Here is a 22277-nt window from a genome sequence, read left to right on the forward strand (position 1 = left end):
TTTTTCAACAATTGTAAGAATTTCCGGCGCACTTCATTATATATACTAAGGGGCGATAAGTGGCTTATTGACTTATGAGATTTTCTATGGTGTGCCCAAGGGCATCACTGACTCCCGTATAAATGGACTCTTCTTATTGGTGGTTGAATAATAAATGTTAATGACCCTCCGCATTCACATCAATTCCACCAATAAAAAGAGCCCATTTTTATTGGAATTAGTGACTAAGTACTTACGGGTTTATAAGTCAACTTATAAACCCGTAGATACTTATCGACGAGTGTTTGTCGGTCCAACTTATAAGTCGAATTTACAACTTATAGGCTGATAAATTGAATGTTTGATGACATACTTTTTCTTAACTTATTTTAATTTTTAATTTTTTTAAATTTTAGTTTTGAAATATATGTTTGTAAATTTTATTTAAATTTAAATTTCCCGAATTAAGATAATTGTATTTTAAAATTATTTATTTTAGTTCATTTAAGTACAAAAAATTCTGACATATAAGTAAATTATCCAAACACTTATATATTTACTTATATAACGTTATATAAGTGTTTCATCTACTTATCACTTATAAGTTAGTATTTTAAGTTATAAGTTACTTGTTTTAAGATTTCTAAAACGGGCTTACGACTTAAAATGAATAATTGACTTATAAGTGGTAATTAGATGAATATATATAAGTTATATAAGTGTTTGAATAATTTTACTTACAAGTCGGAATTTTTTTATCTTAAATAAATAAAAATAAATAATTTTAAATATAATTATCTTAATTCGTGAATTTTGAATTAGATTAACGTTAAAAACATATATTTTAAAACTAAAGTTGATAAAAAATGAAAATTTAAAATTAATTGAGAAAAAGTACGTCGTTAATAACATTCAACTTATCAGCTTATAAATTGAATTTATAATTAATAAATTGGATAGACAAACACTCGTCGATAAGTAATTACGGGCTTATAAATCAGCCAGACATGCCCTAATTCCCCGAATATCCCGTCTAGCCCTCAACTTCCGTAATATTTCTCTGCATTTTCTCATATTCTTTATTCATACCCCCACAATAATTTTACTCCACAAAAAATTATTTTCTTCATGATCCCCATGTTCCTAGCCTTCCTAACCTCATTTAAATCAATAAAAAAGTTAGTATATATTTTCCCATCTATTATATATATAATAGAGTAAATAGGGGTTGCATGAGACAATTTAATCATATTAAAATTACTGAATTGCCCCTCATAATTGTATGTTAATAATTATTATAATTTATTATGCATACATTAGTTATCTCTAACTTAATATGTATGTATTAAATATTATGTCTCATTATTACGTATAATTATTACTACTTCATTATTTAATAATAACAATTTATAACCATATGAATAAATTAAATACATATTTAAGGAGAAAAATAATATTAGTGTACGAAGATCGAAGCACGAATAGTAAAAATTATTTTTTATTCTAACAATGTGGGAACTATTATAAAAAAGTATAATTTTCATAAAATGGTTAAAACCATACATAAACAATGATTAGATTGAAATTCTAAAGATATAGACGATATAATGCATAATTTTTTTAACCGTATTAATATATAACAAATATTGAACTTCCATGCATATAAGAAAAATGGTTGAAAAAACTCGAGGATCATTAATATTACATATAGTTCGAGTTGATGGGATCATTAGTCTAACAATACATACTTCTGGTCAAGATCCACAATCACGTATCTCATTTATCGCATTTTTAGCATTCAAATACATTAGGTATTTAAAAAATTATTTATTCATATTTGGGGCATAGAGCACCACTACATTTCTTTATTGTTTCATCTTAATATTAAATGTCAAAAAACTTGTTTTGCATCGATATAACCACACCCCAGAAAGTCAAAAACTACTCATATAAATAGGTTAATTTCATCAATTCACCTATAAACAACATGAATACACTATAAACAACATGAATACACTGTCAACAACTGCAATTAAAAACACGCAATGTAGAGTATGCACGTGCATTGCCCGAGTTATAAATCAATCAGTCAACTTGATATTTTCAAGTGCTCAAGGACGACAATTCATCAATAGTATTCAAAATATAAAACAAGTACAACTTTTACGAATATCATATATTAATTATCCAATATAAAATAGAAAAAATTGCATCATACGACATAATTTATATTTCATTTATATAATATGTACATTGTTAACTAACATGTGATTTTAGAAAATGTCCGTGCCTCGCACGGGGTATAAAACTATTTATTATCTTATACATACACAAATTAATATATTCTGAAATAAATTCTTAGATTAATATTGAACATGTATAGTACGAAGGGTTGTCTACTTTTAAAAATGTTATTCAACTATATTTAAAATTAAAATTTTAAACTATTATTGAACATGTATAATTGCCGGCTTTTAAAAATATTATTTAGTTATAATCAAATTTTAAAAATTTTAGTTGAAAAAAAGATGATGTATAGTTCGATAAATTATGTTAGTCCCTAAACACTTTCACAATAGGTGTCACTTACTTTTATATTAATAATATTATTAATTTACACTTTATTGATATTGATTACTGTAGTTTTTTTAAATAAATTGTATGAGCAGTCTTTTTATTTATTGCATATTCTTTTTTGGGTTTTATATCAAATTGTCCACTGAACTCATTAAAATGTATCAAGTAACTACTCAATCTCCACGGCGACTCATTTAAACCACTATTTAAACCACTAAAATAGTATATATCACTCCGTTAGATTTTGTAAAAACTTTTAACAGAAAATCTTAACTTTAAAAATTTGTAGTCGTATATTTTTGTTGAACTGTCAGACACATGAAATTACACATGAAATTAGGATAAACAAGGAGAGTCCTAATTGAAAGGACATATTTTTTTCATCTCTATGTTAAATTTACTTAAATTAATACTGTAATTGCAGACCACACAACTTTTATTTTACTCGTGAAGATAACGATTATTTTAGGACCAATTAAATAGATATATAGATGAGAGAGAGGCACTCAAGTTTGCCGATAAACCATAATAATCAAATAAATACACGGCAAACACAACACTTCTGTTAACAAATTTAAAAAAATCTAACGGAATGATATATACCGGTATTTTAGTGGTTTAAATTAGTCGCCGTAGAGATTGAGTAGCTACTTGATACATTTTAACAAGTTCGGTGGATAATTTGATATAAAACTCATTATTTTTTTTTTGCCATTTTACAGAGCAGGTTAGAAATTTTCTTGCCATGTCAGCAAAAGTTTTGAAGCCTGACAGGTACCCCAACTCTTTCATTCTCATATTTCATTCCATATCTTCTTGAAGAGGTGTGATCACTGTGATGGTCCAGTGTAGACCTGCATATCCGTTTGATTATGGGTTCGAAATTCGAATCATGAACACAAGTCTCCTTGTGAAATTCCTTCTAGTTTTTTAGCTTCTCTCCGTTCGCGGACCTTGTGGCTCAAAAGCCATATCATTTTTCTGCATGCCTTCTTGCTAAGGTAACTTACAGGGCCCGTTTGAGTTCGATAAAAAATACCATTATTGAAAAATGTCACAAAAATTATATGAATACAGTAACTTATAGTAAGTGATTCAGGTATTTTAATAATTTATATATATATGTTACTTATAAGTTGATAAGGGTAAATTATAACTTATAAATTATAATTTAAATAAAATAAAAAATAAATTATAAATTACATTAATTAATAATTTTAATTCATGAATATAAAAATTAAAAAAATAAGGATGATGACCTCGGGATAAACTATATAATATATACTATTCGTCTCGACGAAAATAAAATTATATTATTGATCAATTAAAATATATTATTGATTCCGATTAAAACAAACAAGATAATATATGTACTTTTATCTGGATTAAAATAAAATAATAAAATATGAATAAATTTATATAATATTAAAAATAATATATAGTTTCAAACTAGTTAACTATAAATCTCAGGTGATAAACTTTTTTAACAATAAACATAACAAGAAGTTGTAGAATGATATGAAGAATGCACATTACCGTCACTTTCTAAGTTTGGACCATACGAGGGTCATGAACTAATACCTCGAGATTTTGGTAACTAATTCTTTGACATGGTATCAGAGCTCAGGCTGACTCAAGTTCGATCCCTGCCACCCCCAACATTTTTCACAATTTATGAGGGACACGAAAGACAATATGCCCCAAAGATGGGCGTCCGTGATCCACTTTTCGACCCATAAATGGGTTTTCGAGTGAGGGACACGAAAGACAAATTTATGCCCTAAAGATGGGTGCCCGTGATCCACCCTTTAACCTATAAATGGACTTTCGAGTCATTCTCTAATACCTTGAGGTTTTAGAGTAAGTGGTTCCTTGACATAACTGGTTCCTTGACATAACTGGGAGTAACTGGTTTCAGGCAAATTTATGCCCCAAAGATGGGTGGAAACAGGGGCGGAACCAAGAATCTAACATAGGGGGACCAAAATAAATAAAAGTAGAAAACATACCGATTTATTTGATATGTGCACGCCTTTCTTTGATCAAATAAAAAGAATCAATGATCTTCTCGGCATAAATGGTCTCCGCAATCTCCTTTTCAATATACACTATCAAATAATCCCTAAGAAATTCATCTTCCATTCGATTGCGAAGACTTATTTTCACAATTTTCATAGCAGAAAAAGCTCGTTCAGATGTTGCAGTAGATGCTGAAAGAGTCAAGATAAGCCTTAATAGTCTATCAACTAATGGATACATGTCAGCTTTCCCTGTGGTTACCAATCCATGACATAAATCACCAAGAGTAGATAGATTCTTCAAATCTGGATGAACCGCAACATCTAACCCATAATATTGTAGTTCACACTGTAGATGGATTTTTTCATCTCCTAAAAAATCTTTTGGATAAAACTTTTCAGCTAACTTGCAAATGTTCTCTATGTTGAAAGACCTGTAACCATCCCTAGGATTTAGTGATGCACTTAAAATGAGAAGCTCCGTCATTTGTTCACTGAATCTATTGTTTATCTCCTGTAATTGTTGATCTATGACAGCTGTAAAGATTTCTACAGGATCACATATTAACGAATTGAAATCAATAATTTCATCAGTGTTTTCAGAATCAATACCTTCATTAACAATCTCTGGATTTTGAGGATTTTGCTCGGAGTTTCTATTTATCCCACCAAAAATCAGAGGCTCAACTCCATCTCCAGTGACTTCAATTGAGGCGACAGAAGGTTCTTCATCTTCACAAGTAGTTGTTTGCTTCTTCTTGGGTTGAAAATAGGATGTAATCTCTTTTCTCTTACTCATATTTACGGATTAGATGCAAAGGTAGAATAGATAAAGAGAGATGATATTAGGGATTGTAATTTTGTAACTTGTATGTATAGTGTGTATTGCGGGTTTTGGGACCGGAGCAGGATAACTGAACAAGTATGTTCTGTTTTTAGACTTTAGTTTTAAGCATCTTTTTTTTTTGTTTTAAATTGTACTATCTTTGTCTTATATGTTTATTTATTAATTATTAAGATTAATGAACAAATTCCATGATTTCCATCTAATCAATATTATTTTGAATGAAATAATTAGCAAAATCAATAAAATTTTGTATAATCAATTCTCAATTTCAATTTTTTTTTTAAAATCTAGGGGGACCAAAAAATTTTTTGATAATAAATTTTAAAATTTTATATTAAAATTTTGGGGTTATTCCAAAATTTTTTTAAAATTTTATATTAAAATTTTGGGGTTATTCCACAGTTGGCGGGGAGCAGGCTCCCTTCGGTCCCCTTAGTTCCTCCCAGGGTGGAAAGAGTTATTCTTTAAGGACTTGAGGTTTTAAGTAACTTGACACCAAGAATATTATTCATGTATTGTCCTTTGTACGCTGTGTTCTAGCCTGTGTCAATAATATATTGGCAATTTTCTCTTTATAAAAAACAAAAGGACTTGAGATAAAAAAGAATCGAGTTGCTAAGTTAGAAAGAGATGTGTAAAAGCTGTCGCCAACAAGAACATGCCATTCATGTTGTGGAAAGGTATATTTATGTTCCCCTTTTTGAACTCCTCCTCCCACGTAAGAAGCATACTCTTAGAGCTATGATTACTGGCCTAGAATTTGGGTACAGCTTCATGAATGATTGAAGAAATACAACAGTTCTTCCTGTGAGTATACAACTAGTTATTTTAGAAAATCGGACAAAAGTTGAGAGCCATTACAGTCTCCTTATTGTTGGGACATTTTTCGGTAAGCTTACTTGTCCTAATTCTATCTTGGAATGGATAATTTGCTATCTGGAAATGGATGGGAGTGCATGTCGGGATACAAGCACCAAAGAATGTATGATCAATGATGTGACCAAAATATATGAATCGAAATCATAATCCTCTTGGCCAACTTCATATTTTTTTTTGTCGAATCAATTGCCTTGTGGAGATAATTGCGGTGTTTGCATTAACTGGTGTTTATTGACAGCCTACAGACAGAGGTGGATGGTCTGCAAGAAAGACGGTCTTTAACTTGGAGGATGAGGCATCCGTCGACTGGTTTGCTACAGTTCGACTGGATGAAGCAGCTATTGTTCGCTCGTCTTTTTCAAGGAAATGATTCTGCAGTATCTGATTCTGATTTGTGCTTTATTTTTTTTTCCTTTCGTATGCAATTGGTTGAAAAGACTCGGCATCCCCATATAGTTTTGTGTTTAGCTTCTCTTCCGTATTATGGATACTGGAAGGAAGCAATACATTAAGCAAGACTGCAGACTAAAGTTTCTCTTTGTTTTGAACCTCAACTTCTGGAAACAACACCCTTTATATCATCAGATCATGGTGAAATTGCTGAAAGAGTTATCCAGCTAGCTATTTTTACAAGAATCTGTACATGTTTTGACTGATGCAGACAATTCACATGAAATGTAGGAAAAGTTTTCAAGCTGCACTTGCTCTGGTTTAATTTTTGTACCAAAAATATGAGGAGCTACATTGCCAATGTTATTGGTGGGATTGACCGTTGACGGACGTATGAAATACAATACGCAGGGACAGAGAGTTTAGGTATAGTAGAGAAGCAAGGGAAGAAGAGCTGATTGAGAAGCAAATAGTAGAGAAACAGGAGACGTCTCGTCTGCTTGTCAGTCACTACCAGCAAAGAATTGAGGTTTCATGTCCATGGTTCCCACTTGCCAAGCTTAGAGGTCAGCAAAGCCTCCCTCTTAGCCTGAGGGGGAGTATTGAAGAACAAAGAATAAAGGCATACATTAAGGGTATTATTGTAGTAGACCAAGTATGTTTACTAAGTTTGTTAGGATTCAACTGTACTACTATATAAACTAAGTACTGTTGTATGGCAGAATCAACTTGAATGTAATAATAATAATCAGATTTTGTTCTATATTCTCTCTGGCTCCATTGCATTCCACAAAAGTTAACAAATATAACAAAAATATTTTACGTATTGCATCCAACTGTTTTTATGACAATCATAGAACATAATGAAACAAAAAATAAAAATTGGCTAAAACACAGAATAAACTTTGCCAGTACAATTATTTCACTGAAGCGCGAAAAATGCAATTTAAGTCTTCTTAATGTATCTTCTGATCAACTTATGCTGAGCTCTTTCGATGAATATCACAAACCATAAAGGTTTTAACGTTGTGAAAACAATGTATCCTGTGGACAATCCACACACCAATCCAGTTATATACCCTATTAGCATCATTTTCCAATCAAACCAACCATTGTAAAAAAAAAAAAATCATTAATTCCTAGTTCTTGGTTTGGTAACTCATCATCTCTGCACTTCATTGTCAGAGGAACACCACACAATGCAAGGTTACCGAGAAACGAATCATTACCAAAAGTGTCGAATTGACTTCCTCGTGGAATTGCTCCAGACAGATGTTTATTTGAAAGATTCAAGATTGAAAGAAATGTCAAGCCTGTCAATTGCTGAGAAATTGTACCCGTCAACTAGTTTGAAGAAAAATCTAATGATTCGAGATTACTCATCTTTCCTAGTGATGATATGTTGCCTGTCAGCATGTTATGAGAAAGGTTGAGCAGGTGGAGTGAAAGTAAGCTCTCCAATGACCTCTGGAACTGATCCATTGAACTTGTTGCTTGATAAATCAATACTTGTGTACATATACAGGTTGCCAATGAGTTGATTGTGCGAGAGATCCATGATTCGCAACTTGGGAAATGGATGTTTCATCTTGCTAACACTTAACTTGCCGTGAAGTCTATTTGATCGCAACACAAGGATGTGTAGTTCCGAAAGAGTAGCTAGCCACGGTGGAAATGTGTCACTTATTTTGTTGTTTCCGCGCAAGTTGTTACTTGACAAATCAAGAACATCAAAGTTTTGCAGGAATTTCTCCTGTCGAGCGTAAAAGAGATTGGTTTCAGTTTTCCTATCTATGAGAATGTTTAATTATATCACCTAGCACCAGAAATTCGCGAGTCAATTGAAAAATTACAATAAATTGCCCATTTGCAGGATAACTTTTAGAATACAACATGTATTATCTAAATGCAAATTGCAAAGTGTTTTGCTCAAACTTCAAATGTGGTTTAAATGATTCCTAACGGCAAATAAAGGATGGTTACAGAGTTACACGTAAATGCCTTGTCAAGCTTACCAGAAAAGCTGTTCTTCGAAAAATCAGCACTAAACAAGTCCACCTCAGGAATGCTCCAGAAAACTAATTGGAATAAAGGTGAAGTATTTTCAAATTACTTAAATGAGAAATGGAATCAGACACCTCTCCATTTAATTGGTTATTGTTGAGAAGAAGTTCTTGCAGCTTTGTCAAGTTCCAAATCTCAGGTGAAATGCTTCTACTCAGATTATTAAAATCCAAGAGTAAGTTTTTTATTGAACCTGTTAACTGGTTATCTGACAACTCTAATTTCTCAAGCTCTTTCAACTCTCCGATCTCTCAAGGAATCGATCCTATGAGACTATTATTAGACAGATAAAGAAAGTGAAGATTTGTCAACTTACCAATTTCAGGAGGGATATTACCACTGAAGGTATTGTTTTCAGTTTCCAGTGTTGTTAACTCGGTCCAGCTGCTGATGACATGATGTGAGAGCTCACCAGAAAGATGATTATTCCATAGAAGGAGTTCAGAAATCTGTGAAAGATTTGTGAAAGACAAAGGCAGAGGCCCCGTAAGGGAATTCCAAGCTAGTTCCAAGATATTGAGCTTATTACACAATCCAAGCTCAGGAGGAATACTTCCTTCAAATGAATTTCCATCAAAATAAGACCTTGAAGATTATGCAAATGGCCAATACTATCAGGTATAGATCCCAAGAACTTATTACTTCCTAGGTCCAATTCTTTTAGCTTAGAAATCTTGGAAATATTTCTGGATTTCAAGATTAGCCAAGTGGGTAAAAACTGATTCAGGTATGGAGCCTGTCAACTTATTTCTTGACAAATCAAGAAAAGATAAGTTCCGAAAAGTAATTGCAAAAGATGGGAACTCTGCAGCAAGTTCATTGGAGTTCAAGAGGAGGGATGTCAGATACGGCATGTGGAAGAACATGGACCAGTTTGAACTAGCCAAATGGTTGTTCCCCAGGTTTAAATATTGTAACTTGTGAAGATAACTACTAATTTGGTAAGGAATTGCACCACTTAGATTGTTGCTTTCCAAGCTCAAATGCTCAAGTCTGGTTAGATTACGCGTTCTTTGTAGGCTTTTAGCACGGCATAGGGATAGCAGGGTCCTCTTGAAAACACCTCTCAAGGGTGATTATGGGCATGTTTGGCTACGTGCTTATATGAGTATTTGTTATGAGTTGATTAGTTGAATGTTGATAATGACGTACCTTTTCTTAATTTATTTTTTTATTAACTTTAGTTTTAAAAAATATGTTTTTAAATGTTAATTTAATTTAAAATTCACCAATTAAGATAATTATATTTAAAAATCATTTATTTTATTTCATTTAAATAAAAAAATTCTGACTTATAAGTACGATCATCCAAACACTTATATAACTTATAAGTATTATCATTTTTAAGTTATTTATTCATTTTAAGTCGTAAACTACTTATTTTAAAATTTTCTAAACACGCATATATAGTAGTAGAATTGTAGAAAATTGAACTTAAAACTAGGATGAAAGTATATAAAAAATACAGATTCTTAATTATGTAGTTATAGGGAATTGAATCGGGTTAAATCTTAATCAGTGAAATAAAAAAATATCAATATGTATAATTATGTAGTTCAAAAGTAAAATAAAATAATAATATCTATAATTATGTAGTTACAAGTAATCGAACCCGGTAAAATTAATTAAATCATCCATTAATAACCAAATTAGATATTTTTGTACTTTGTTACTTTTATATTCCATTAAAATTATTCTTGTAGTAGTAGCATAGATATATATAGATTTCTTTTCCGGGAGAAAATAGTATTAATGTGAAAATGTTTTCACATTTCCGCCCTGTATATAGAATACAATTATATCAACAAATTAGAGACACATTTGGTCTGAGAAAATATGATACAAATTTAGGGCTATCAGATGTTGATTGCCAACTGAATAAAAAAAGAAATTTTTTATTTGGATCAACAGATATATGCAAGGAGAAGACAGGTACAGTAAAAACAATTCACTGATTTGTATATGAATCACACAATTTGAATGCTAAATGCTAAATGAACCAACAAGATTATACCAAGTTTATACCAGGAGCTGTAAGCATTCTCCTGCAGTCTTGTACTTCAAAAGAATATACACAAGCATGTGTAAAGGAAATCACTTGTACAACTTATCCATTATATTTTTTAATAGTTGAATGTCAGCCCCGATTACTTCATTGGCCTTCAATCCATTAAGGAATAAGTGGACTGTTGGCTGCAGCAAAGGAAACTATAAGTATCACAAAAGAATAATACAGACTGGAGATAATTATAGGAACCTCAGTGTCCTCACAATACGAGGGTTCGTCTTTGTACCATACGATTTTCAAAGATATTAAGTTGACCTTAAGACTTGGGGCCACATGAAAACATGGAAGCATACAAATCAATGGCTCGCTCACCTCAATGCTCAAAATAAGATGAAATATATACTTATCAATAAGAAAACTTAATGCAACTTAAACCAATTTCAGGGATATAGGAATGCACCACAAGAAAAGAATTGCTGTAAAAGTTGACATCTCTATTTTCCTAGATTTGTAAAACTACTGTTGAGGTGTGAAGCAAAAGATCATCCACACTTTCCCCACATCTCTAGCAGTACAAATTTTATGCTCAAATTATTACTCAGATTTACAGAGTATATTTTATTTCGTTCCTAAGATTACTTGAGAACTCAGGTTATTGCGACAAAAAATCATCTTGGTTTAGTTTAAGCTTCAAACTGAAACTTTGCCAACATAGAATGGAAATTTTAATAGATCTAGATTCTTTTAATATGTATACCATGCAGACAATGAAATGACATACTAACCATATAACAAAGGATACAGGATATTTGAAAATATAAAATAGGTTCCTTGGGGTAACAAAGGGATGTGTGCGTGTGTGTGTCTTAATAGAGCTCCTCAGTTGTCCCTTCAGTTCCACACATAGCACAATACAGAGCTTCAGCAATTGGAACGATATGACAACATGATAAAACTTCATCACTGGAGCAGAACACATAACTTAACGGTTCTAATAGAAACCAATATTTTAAAAAAAAAATATTATATCTAATTATCTGCCTCTAAACACAAAAAAAATGCAATTATTACCACAGAGTGAATGTCCATGTTGCTTAATGCATTGCCTAGGCCCTTCTGCAAAACAAATCAACAAATATGTCATATATCAACATGACAGCAAAGCCATTAACGCGAATCTAGGTAGTGTCCAAATATAAGGAGAACATGAAAACACGAGAAAAACGAAAAATATTTAAAAGAAAAGACAGAAAAGGATGAGAAAAAAATAAAAAGAATTGACATGACAACACCACATGTAAAGCTATCCAAATCCTCATTCAAACGAATGCAAGTTCGTTATTACTTGCAAGTTGCAAGACTAAATCGCAAATCATGGCAACGGGCATGAGACTGGCTACAAACTAGTGCAAACAGTCGGTCAAGTCAAACTCAATCTAGCTAATATCAGCTCAATTCCACGTCTGCATTTGTCTTTACATTTAACAATCTATCATACCGTTTACTTTCTTCAACGATATAGCTTCAGCATTCATGCCGGAGGCAACACGTCAGGGGGTTTGTAAATCCCCAGCTCATAAAAGGATAAACATGCAGATAAAGAACTGTTGTAATATACTGCAAATTCGATGCAGAGAGTTACCACAAGTAGGAAATTCTGAAGTAACTAGACAATGAAACGTTCTACATAGATGACAAAGACTTTGTACAATACATGAGAAAAGTTGACCAGAACATGTATACAGTCTAAAATGTACAAGGTAAACAGAATGTCCTTAATAGATGCAGATAATCATATTGCAGGAGGGTGGAAGCGTACACAAAAATTGTAGATATTCTGCAACCATAATCTCACAATTACACAATACTTTACAGTACTAGAAATAGGTTACTCTTACATGATCAATATCAACCTTGTATGTAGTTACATGAGGGTACTTCTCACTCAACTGCTTAATAACAGGAGACAATAACCTACCTGCGATATAAAAATGAAATTGAATACTTATAAATTACCGGTCAGTGATGAAAAATTGCATAGGCAAAAATGCTAAAAGAAAGTTTCATTGTTTTATTCTGCACTGGTATATAAAAATAATAGGTGTCTAAGAATCTTACATGGAGAACACCAAACCGCAGTATAGTAAAACATTGCTGATAGTGATTCATCTGAAAACCAATTTAATTCATATATAAGGTCTAGCGAAAACCTTAAGATAATAAAAAATCAGTAAGAACTGACACCAACAGAACAAAAGTATGTATGGATACCTTCAACCCTGCGAAGTGACCTTTTGAATTGCTCTTCTGACTCAATTACCACAATATTTGATGCACCTGGAATTACTAGCTTAGTACAGAATAAAGAGCGGAAACTTATTTACATATGAAACTCAAAATTGACATAATCATCAGCAGCAACATACTCATGGCCTAACAGAATCCTATATTAAAGAAAATATTAGTAATAACATGACAATATAATTAAGTATCATACGCACGAAAACCTGCTGCAATTCAGCTGAGATGGCACCAGGAAAAGATACAGTCAATTTTGTTTTGTTCATAAAAGTGAGATTATGTATTGGATAAATGACTTCTTGCAAAAAGTGCTAAAATAAAATCCTGCAGGCTACATAAAACTATAGATACCTATATATAATATATAATTTCGTTCAAAATGAATAAAATTATGATACAAACCAACAAATCAGAAAGTTGTGTTTACATTTTAGGTGAACTTTCTTGTTGTATAACCAATTAAATATTGTATTTTTTTTTAGTAACACACCTATATATTATAAACTACAATTCAAAGTGAATCTGATTTTTATGTATTGCAAACTAAAATTTTAGAATTTCTGATATGGTTGTTATCTGTATACTTGGTGAATCTTGCATGTTTATAATGAATCTTGGTTCATAAGATTTGTAGTGTAACACAGTTTGTATCGGAAATGTGACTATATATATTTAATTAATTAAAAAATGTTTAAATGAGGCAAGAAGAAAAAATAATTACACTTATGAATTTTCTTTGTGTTTTTAGGATTCAGAAAAAGATACAACAGATTTCTAATTATATAAGAAGCAAATAAAAGTTTTACTCAAAGACTTCTAATTTTAGAATTGTTCTTAAAGCATCTCCCACAGGGGTGCCAACTGCCAAGACAGTGCCATTTTTCTACATTGTATAACTCTCTTGGGTGCCTTCAAATTGGAGTTACAAGGGTGCTCAAGGAGTATCCAGAAAACCAAAAAAACTATGGCACAGGCACCCTCATAAAATAGCTAAAGCATACTGTTTATATTTCTTAAGGGTCATACATAACCATCCGTATTACTATATATCAGTTTCATACAAAAATAATGTACACGACTATAAAGGTAACTATTTGAGTTGCCATTTACTAACTACTGGACCATGTTTTAGTTATAGCTGCCACAAGTGATATTGATAACACGAAAATTAAAATTCAACGTTTGGCACCCCTAGTGAGTGCAATTGAAAATATTAGATGGTCATACTGGTACACTGCTTAACCAAAAAATGGGCTTTTCGAGTAAGGTGCAGGGTGTTTGTTATACCATTAGCAACGCCTTTTTCGCCTACCAATTTAGCATTTAAAAATTTCTTCTTAATTTAGTTAAAACCAAATATTATCACAATCATTAAATCAAATACCAATCATATAACATGAACAAAATATCAGGTTTAGATACAGGGCAAGTATGTGTATATGTGTGTGTGAGAGAGAGAGGGGGGAGAGAGAGAGAGAGGGAGGGGAGAGGGAGAGGGAGAGAGGGAAAGAGGGAAAGAGAGAGAGGGAGAGAGAGAGAGGGAGAGAGAGAGAGAGAGGGAGGGGGAGAGAGAGGGAGGGGGAGAGAGAGAGAGATAGATAGATAGAAAGGGAGGGAGGGAGGGAGGGAGGGAGAGAGAGAGAGGGAGGGGGGGAGAGAGGTGGAGAGACCTGAGGAAGCCGGGGAGGAGGTGGAGGAGTTGCGATTAAGAGGGTGAGAGAACTGAAACATGGAAGCAGCAGGATTCTTGTACCATTCAAAATATGGCTTGTGATTATAATTACTGCTTGAATAATAATGTGGAGGTGCTGTGCTCCAACACGACATTTTTAGTTCTGTGCCGATAAATTTCAACAAGGAGAGGTGGTGAATTAGGGTTTAGGGTTTATAGATTGGGGGTTTTGAAACACATGAATTGATGATCGTGTAAGACTTTGTTTGTTTGGCTTCTTTTATTTTACAAAAACCGACTACTCAAAAATGAGTTAAAAACTTGAAATAAAAAGAATGATTTTTTTAAAAAAGCCCAAAAAAAATTCATTTTCACGTTAGGTTTCGTGAGTTTCGAGTTTTAATAGTTGTTCTCGCGTTCGTGGACTGGTTGTTCTCCTGAGAGGGTTACGTATCTATGTGTTGTGGAAAATCAAACCAAAAACGTAATTCTTAGTTGTGGGAGACTTGGTGGACAAATCTCCAACTTTAGGACTGTTGTAAATTAGCGGATTATAGATCATTCCTTGTAGAAGTTAGTATCCATGTTGTGTCTTTAGTCTTCCGGCCGTATAGGACCTTGCCCGCAAACAGCTTTTGTTCGTGGACCTTGATTGGGCTTTGGACATGAATTCCAAGCGTAATTAATGCGGCTTTTAATGTATTTTGTATCCATATCATTTGCCCTCCAATTTCCATGAAAACTACTCGAGTTTTCGTGGAAGTTATAATGGTCTATTCGCGACTTGGTGTACTTTCGGCCTTCATGGATATCGGCTCTTTATGGGTATTTTCGTTTTATTTGTAAAGCATGGAGCGACCTACAGATTTACAATGACTTATATACATTTCGCGTGATTATACACACTTTAGGCCTTTGCACAAGCTAATTGAGCAGTGTTTAAACACTAAAGTGTCCTAATCGGGACTGGAAAGCGAGCGTTGATCACCCTTTAACCTTAGTCAAGGTTAATTATGGGGTGAAAGCTGCTAATAGGCCCTAATCAGGGCAAATCGTCCATAAACTGGGCTAATTTCTATGTATAAGTTGCTAATTAGGCTTAATATGGCATAATTTTAAGCTAAAGTACGCTAATTGGCCTTAATTTAGGTTAATCGACCCTAAATTGGGCTAATTTCTATTTACAAGCTGTTAATTAGGCTTAATATAACCTAATTTTAAGCTAAAGTATGCTAATTGGCCTTAATTTAGGCTAACCGTGAACGTGGATAGGTTAAACGACCCTAAATGGGGCTAATTATACCACACAAGTTACTAATTAACCTTAATTTAGGCTAACTATGTTTTATATACACTAGTCGGCCCTTAATTGGGGTTAATCTTCATTAATCGGCCTAGAGTATTAAAATAAATAGTGACTATGCAGTCTTGCAAGTCTTGATGGACAAGATGGAGATATCTTCTAAGGACTGGGAGTCCAGGCCACACAAGGAGCAAGAAAAGGCTACTCTATTTGAGAAGAAACACGCCAAGACGATCAGGAGGAGGAAAATGAAGTAGAGGATTCTTGTGGATTAGTACCATAACTCTGAGGAGTTTCTATAGCTGATGGACGATCATGATGATCAGATGCGTCCCGTCAACCTGTCAATTGGGTGGAACAGGGGCATCAAGGATGTCCATAGCATGTATCCAGACGTAGTTGATTCGAACCTTCTCTCCTGTCCTTGGGGAGCTCATGTTATCTCCCCTCCTGGTCAGGCATCCGGATCTGCACCCGAGGTTGCTTGCCAGCACTCTGGGTCCGACTTTAAGGACTCCAGCTTCAAAGGCAAAGCTCCTTCAACAAGCCTCATATCCAAGGGACCTAACTCTTCTTCCGAGTCCAGTTCAGATGAAGATGATGATGAGGAGGAGGAAGAGGAGGAGGATCACGAGGTTGTTCAGGGAGCAGGAAATGAGGAGGAGGGGGATTCTTCAGATAACTAATTATGATGGTCTTGCATGGCTTTAGACGCCACTTGTGGCCTTTCCATTCAGAAATTTGTTTATTTGCATTCCTTTTTGGACTTCGAACTTTATGGTTTGTAACTTAACTGTCCCTTGGGACCGATTTGCGATCCTTTGGGATCTAATCTTATTTTTATGCATCGTCAGTTCAATTTAATACTTGTCTTTTATTTTCGGCATTCGGTCCTTCAGGACTTGCATTCATTATATACTCGTACTTAAATAAATTGGTTGACAAGATGATAGAAATAAACTTGCATAAATAGATAATATCTTTGGAAAATGGGTTCAACCTTTACATAAAATGGTTTCGTCGACCTTATTTATGTATCTACTGCTAAGTACTAGGAATATGTTATGATCATCCTAAATATAATAAACCTTTAAGACCATGACGCCTCAATCTTCCTTAAGACCAAGTCTCCTTACTGAAAGAATCTTTCTTTAACCCTTCTATTGTAATAAAGGGAAGCTCTTCGTTGATGTTCTGTATTATCAAATTGTCGTCCATTATTTGTGACAAGGATGCGTGGTATTTCAAACCTGCATATCACATTCTCCCACAGGTATTGGGAAATCAGCTGAGTGGTTATCTTGGCCAGTGCATTGGCCTCAATCCACTTTGTGAAGTAGTCTATGGCTACCACGATGAACTTTCTCTGTCCTGATGTAATAAGAAACAGACTAAGTATATTTCATTTCCCATATTGTAAAAGGGACGGGTGTGCTGATGGATGTAAGCCTCTTTGGCAGTTGTCGTACTATAAGAGCGTGCATCTGACATCTGTCACAGTTCTTTATATAAGCATTTGCATCGGCTAACATTATTGGCCATTAGAATCCCATTTGAGTTATCTTAAGAGCGAGGGCCCTGCCCCCCAAGTGTTGTTCATAAATCCCTTCATGGGCTTCCTTAAGCGCCCTCTCTGCTTCAAGAGGTCTCAAGCACTTCAAGTATTAAATGACGAAAGACCTTTTGTACAGAAGGTCTTCGATCAATGAATATCTCAATGCTCTCATCGACAACTTGCATGCATCATGGGCATCGTCGGAGAGCCATCTGGTCTCAAGGCGAGTCTTGATTAGATCAATCCAATAACTCGCCACACCAATTGATGTTATCAAATTTATGACATGTATGGCAGGGGTCATCAAGACTTGAACGTAGATACTTCTTGGATAGTTCTCGATTTCAAACGAGGCGAAATTAGATAGGGCATTGATTGTGGTGTGCTCCTCTCTCGGAACATGTTCAGCATACCACTCATCAAACTGAGTCAGCATTCCTTTCACGACTTATAGGTACTTGGCCATTGTGTCAACCTTGGCCTCAAACTCTCCATTAACTCGAGCAATAACAAGTCTTGAGTCTATGCCAATTTTAAGATTCGTTGCCCTCACGGCCCTAGCCAAGTCTAAGCCGGTTATCAAAGCTTCGTTTTCTACCTCATTGTTCGTAGTTAAGAAGTTCAACTTCAAGGTATACTTAATCATGAACCCTTCGGGGCTTTGCAAGACTAGGCTTGCATCACTATATTTTATTTGGGACGCTCCATCAAAATGGAGAACCCAATACTTTTTCAGAGTTAAACCTTCATCTTTCTCTTTCCCTTCTCCTTCCGGGGATGCTATCTCTTGCCCCCGACTTCTTGGTCGCTAATGGTGCATTCGATCACGAAGTCTGCTAAGGCCCGAGCCTTGATGGTTGTTAGAGGCTTGCATTTGATGTCAAATTCTCCTAATTTAATTGCCAACTCGGTTAGCCTTCCATTGGCTTTCGGGCTATGAAGGATGTTCCTCAAAGGTTGGTCCATCAGGACTTCGATCTTGTGGGCCTGGAAGTATGGTCTCAACTATCTCGAGGATGAAATTAGGGAAATGGAAAACTTCTCAGTGGTGGAATAGTGTAACTACGCTCCGTGGAGCACCTTGCTCACATAGTAGATAGGCTTCTGGACCTTCTGTTCTTCCTTTACTAGGACGACACTTATTGCTTGCTCAGAGACCGCGAGATACAAGTAAAGGATGTCCTCCAGACTAGATTTGGCCAATAACGGGGCTTCAGTCATGTATTTATTTAGCTGATCAAAGGCCTATTGGCTCTCAACTGTCCACTCAAAGTTATTCACCTTCTCCGAGGTTTTGAAAAAGGGCAGGCATTTGTCATCAAACTTGGAGATAAACCTCCCTGGAGCCGCAATTCTTTCAGTCAGCTTCTGTACATTCTTTTATGGAGTGTGGTGGCTCCATATCTAGGATGACTTTGATCTTGTCGGGGTTGGTATTGATTTCTCTTTTCGAGATCATGTGACCCAAAAATTTCCCAGACCCAATGCCAAAGGCACATTTGGGAGGGTTTAACATCATTTTGTGGTACCTCAACACTTTGAATGCCTCTCTGAGGTGATTGATATGATCGGCCTTGGCTAGACTTTTGACTAACATGTCATCACATTTACCTTCATGGCATTTCCAATTAGATGGACGAATATCTTATTCACCAGTCTCTGATAAGTGGCTCCCGCATTCTTAGGTCCAAAAGCCATAACAAGATAGCAAAAGTCACCAGTCGGTTATGAAAGATACCTTGTGAGTGTCATCTTTGTGCATTTTGATCTGATTGTAACCGTTGAAGCCATCCATGAAGCTGAGCATCTCGTGCCCATCAGTGGCATCGATCAGGGTATCAATCATAGGTAGGGGATAACAGTCATTTGGGCATGCATCATTTAGATCAGTGAAGTCGATGCACATCTTTCATTTTCTATTAACTTTCTTGACCATCACGGGGTTAGCCAACCACTCGGGGAATTGTACTTCCTCAATAAACCCAACTTCTAGGAGTTTGTCGACCTCTTCTTTGATGACTTCCAACCTATCAAGGGCATAAGTTCTCTTCTTCCGCATGACAACCTTTCGAGTTGGATCGACATTCAACTTGTGCGTTATAAGGTCAGGGTCAATTCCAGGCATGTCAGCTGCTGTCCAAAAAAATAGATCAATATTTTCTTGCAAGAACGTAGTTATTGGGCCCTTCAAGGGCTTATCCAGAGATGCTCCAATTTATGTGACCTTATCCGGGTCTAAAGGGTCCAAAGGGATCGGGACCAAGTCCTTAGCTTGCTTCCCCCGAAGTTCTTCATTCTCGCGGACATTCAAGTCTTCCATGGGGAGAACCCGCCCCAGTTCCATCGGGCCTAAGTGCTGCGACATAGCAACTTCGGGCCATCTTATGATCTCCTCTTTCTTCTCCAACACCATTTCTGGTTGGGAACTTAAGTACAATGTGGTAGGTTGAGGGCACGGTATTAAACACACGAATTTCTATTCTTCTAAGAATAGCGTTGTAGGTGGAGACTGCCTTCACAAACATAGCGTTTGTAGTTACTATAGAACTATACAACAACAAATTTTAGGCTCTATAGTAACATCTTTATTGTGTTGTAAAAACTCTTATAATTTTTAAATTTCCAAAAAGGTGGGGCCCGCATAAATTATTCTTAAAAATTCAAATTTAATAATTTTCTTTTTTTTGGTCTTATTTTTCCTTAAATTTTCACAACTATAATAATAAAAAGACAAACATTCAAATTCAAAATACCAATGGAAATATTAAAAGAACAATTAGACTAACAACTTAAATTAAATTAACAAATATAAAACTGTAGAATTATTACAAATAAATGAATCAAGTTCGCTAAAAATGACATTCTAACTGTATCAAGTTATGTAGATATACACAATCAAGTATTGCCAATATGTGCTACAATCCATATATGTTGTTGTTTAATCGAACACAATTCTCAACCTTTGGAGTTTCAATTGCGGTCTTCAGGGAGCCCGTGCCTTGACTGCTCTAAGAAGTGGAGCCTGTTGTCCAAATCATGGCACAAAACGCAAAGTGTAAAAGAAAAAAGAAATCACTATCAGAGTTTGTACGACATCAAGACCATTCACTGAAAGTGATAGAAAATACTACAACATCAAAACTATGTATACAAACACACATAACGACATATATAAACAAACTATAAATATTAAATCAAATATTTCTATATATATATATATCGCAAGATTGTGGCAAATTATTTATTCTTGGCACTACTAGAAAAATATCAATAGACATCGGCTAAAAACCGATGTCTATGAATAAAAAAATCCGATGTCTTCGTGGGTGATGTTAAAGACCCCCCCCATTGAACCGGTTTTAAACTAATGTTAAAGTGAACATATAATATCGGTTTCCTGTGTGAAACCGATATATATATATATATATATATATCATTGAGTAAATTAGAGCAAACTAATGCAAGAGAGAAGCATGTAGTGAAATGATAGTACCTGGTATCCCATGTACTTAATTAATTCCTTTAGTCTGTCAACAGGGAAAAGAAAACCTTCATCGTCAATATAACAAAGATTATTTGTTCTTAACCACCCATTACCTACAAGTGTTTTAGGAGTTGTCTGTGCATTACCGGTAAACTATGTACAACATCGCCATATAAAGAAAAGGCATCAAATACACCTTTGTCATTTAATGACATAATGATCATATAAAAGTAAACTTCTACATTAAAATCACTTAAATTTCTATTACTTTAGATTAAAAAAAGTAAAATACAATGACCACCGACTATTTACCCAAATAATGCCTCCACCTTAGAATTTCTATTAGTTTAGATTTAAAAAAAAGTACTAATATTTGTACCAAAGTTACAATATATATATATAACTACTAATATTTTTTTGCTACACATAACTTATCAGATCTATCAGTGGTTACCATGATTCGAAATAGAAGATATTTATTTTACAATGTGAAAAACGAGAGAGCGGCTCTAGAAGAAGTCAGGTCGATGTCTTTCAACCACATTATTTATTGAGACCGTAAGAACAACAATAATCAACACATCAAATAACAGGCCCGAAACAAGTATATGTTCAAATAATTATATAATTTTCTCACCTTGTTGGAGGAGATATAATTACAGATAGTACTATACCATTGTTACCTAAAATTCTGTGATGCAGGTCATAGACATTTCTCCTCCACATATAGAAAAGATTGAGAACAACATTAGACAACACAACATACATAAGACTAAGCTACATTTAGACTTTAGAGTAACTACTTTCATATGACTAAGCTTCCAGGATAGTAAATATACATAACCAACTCTTGCACACAAAGAAAACCATATATGACATCATAAATTATGATTTTCATTTGCTAATAAGTTGTTTTCATACAAATTAAATTAAAAAATGGTTGAGACTATGTTTACCTTTTATAAGACCATGAGTAAAGTGAGTGCATGCTAAGCTGCCACTTTTGGAGAGAGAGTAAATAACTTGAACTTTCTTGAAAATAAATAGCACAACTACCTGCAAAATAATATAAAAATCTCCTGAATAGAACTGAAGATAATCAGATTTTGGCAATGCTACTGGTAGAAAATTCTCAATTCTCCAAATCTCAGTCCCTCAAATAAGGGACAAGTATAAAATAATATAAAGAATGCAAGTGAA

General features: G+C 34.2%; 1 protein-coding gene across 2 annotated transcripts; it reads right to left on the reverse strand.

Annotated features, from left to right (window-relative positions):
• Nucleotides 1-10633: 10633 nt before the first annotated feature.
• On the reverse strand, nt 10634-15018 carry LOC141687492 (thioredoxin O2, mitochondrial-like). 2 transcript variants are annotated; one of them, XM_074492789.1, is made up of 6 exons: nt 14734-15018; nt 13034-13099; nt 12881-12931; nt 12676-12740; nt 11834-11878; nt 10634-10947 (listed from the first exon to the last, which is right to left on the reverse strand). In XM_074492789.1, exons 1-6 carry the CDS (start codon nt 14888-14890, stop codon nt 10849-10851), a joined length of 483 nt encoding a protein of 160 aa, XP_074348890.1. In that variant the 5' UTR covers nt 14891-15018; the 3' UTR covers nt 10634-10848. The 2 variants fall into 2 exon arrangements, with proteins under 2 accessions (XP_074348890.1, XP_074348889.1); XM_074492788.1 differs by having other exon boundaries at nt 10688-10947; nt 12661-12740.
• Between the last annotated feature and the right edge of the window lie 7259 nt (nt 15019-22277).

The sequence above is a fragment of the Apium graveolens genome, chromosome 9, assembly GCF_009905375.1.
Source record: "Apium graveolens cultivar Ventura chromosome 9, ASM990537v1, whole genome shotgun sequence".
In the NCBI taxonomy this organism is placed as follows: domain Eukaryota; kingdom Viridiplantae; phylum Streptophyta; class Magnoliopsida; order Apiales; family Apiaceae; genus Apium; species Apium graveolens.

Coding starts and splice junctions, on each gene's coding strand:
- LOC141687492 (XM_074492788.1), bottom strand. CDS start 14,890: ATGTCGTGTTGGAGCACAGCACCTCCACATTATTATTCAAGCAGTAAT. Junction 12,932..13,033: donor GTCACTTCGCAGGGTTGAAG/GTATCCATACAT, acceptor ATTGGTTTTCAG/ATGAATCACTATCAGCAATG. Junction 10,948..11,833: donor ACATGGACATTCACTCTGTG/GTAATAATTGCA, acceptor CCTTTGCTGCAG/CCAACAGTCCACTTATTCCT.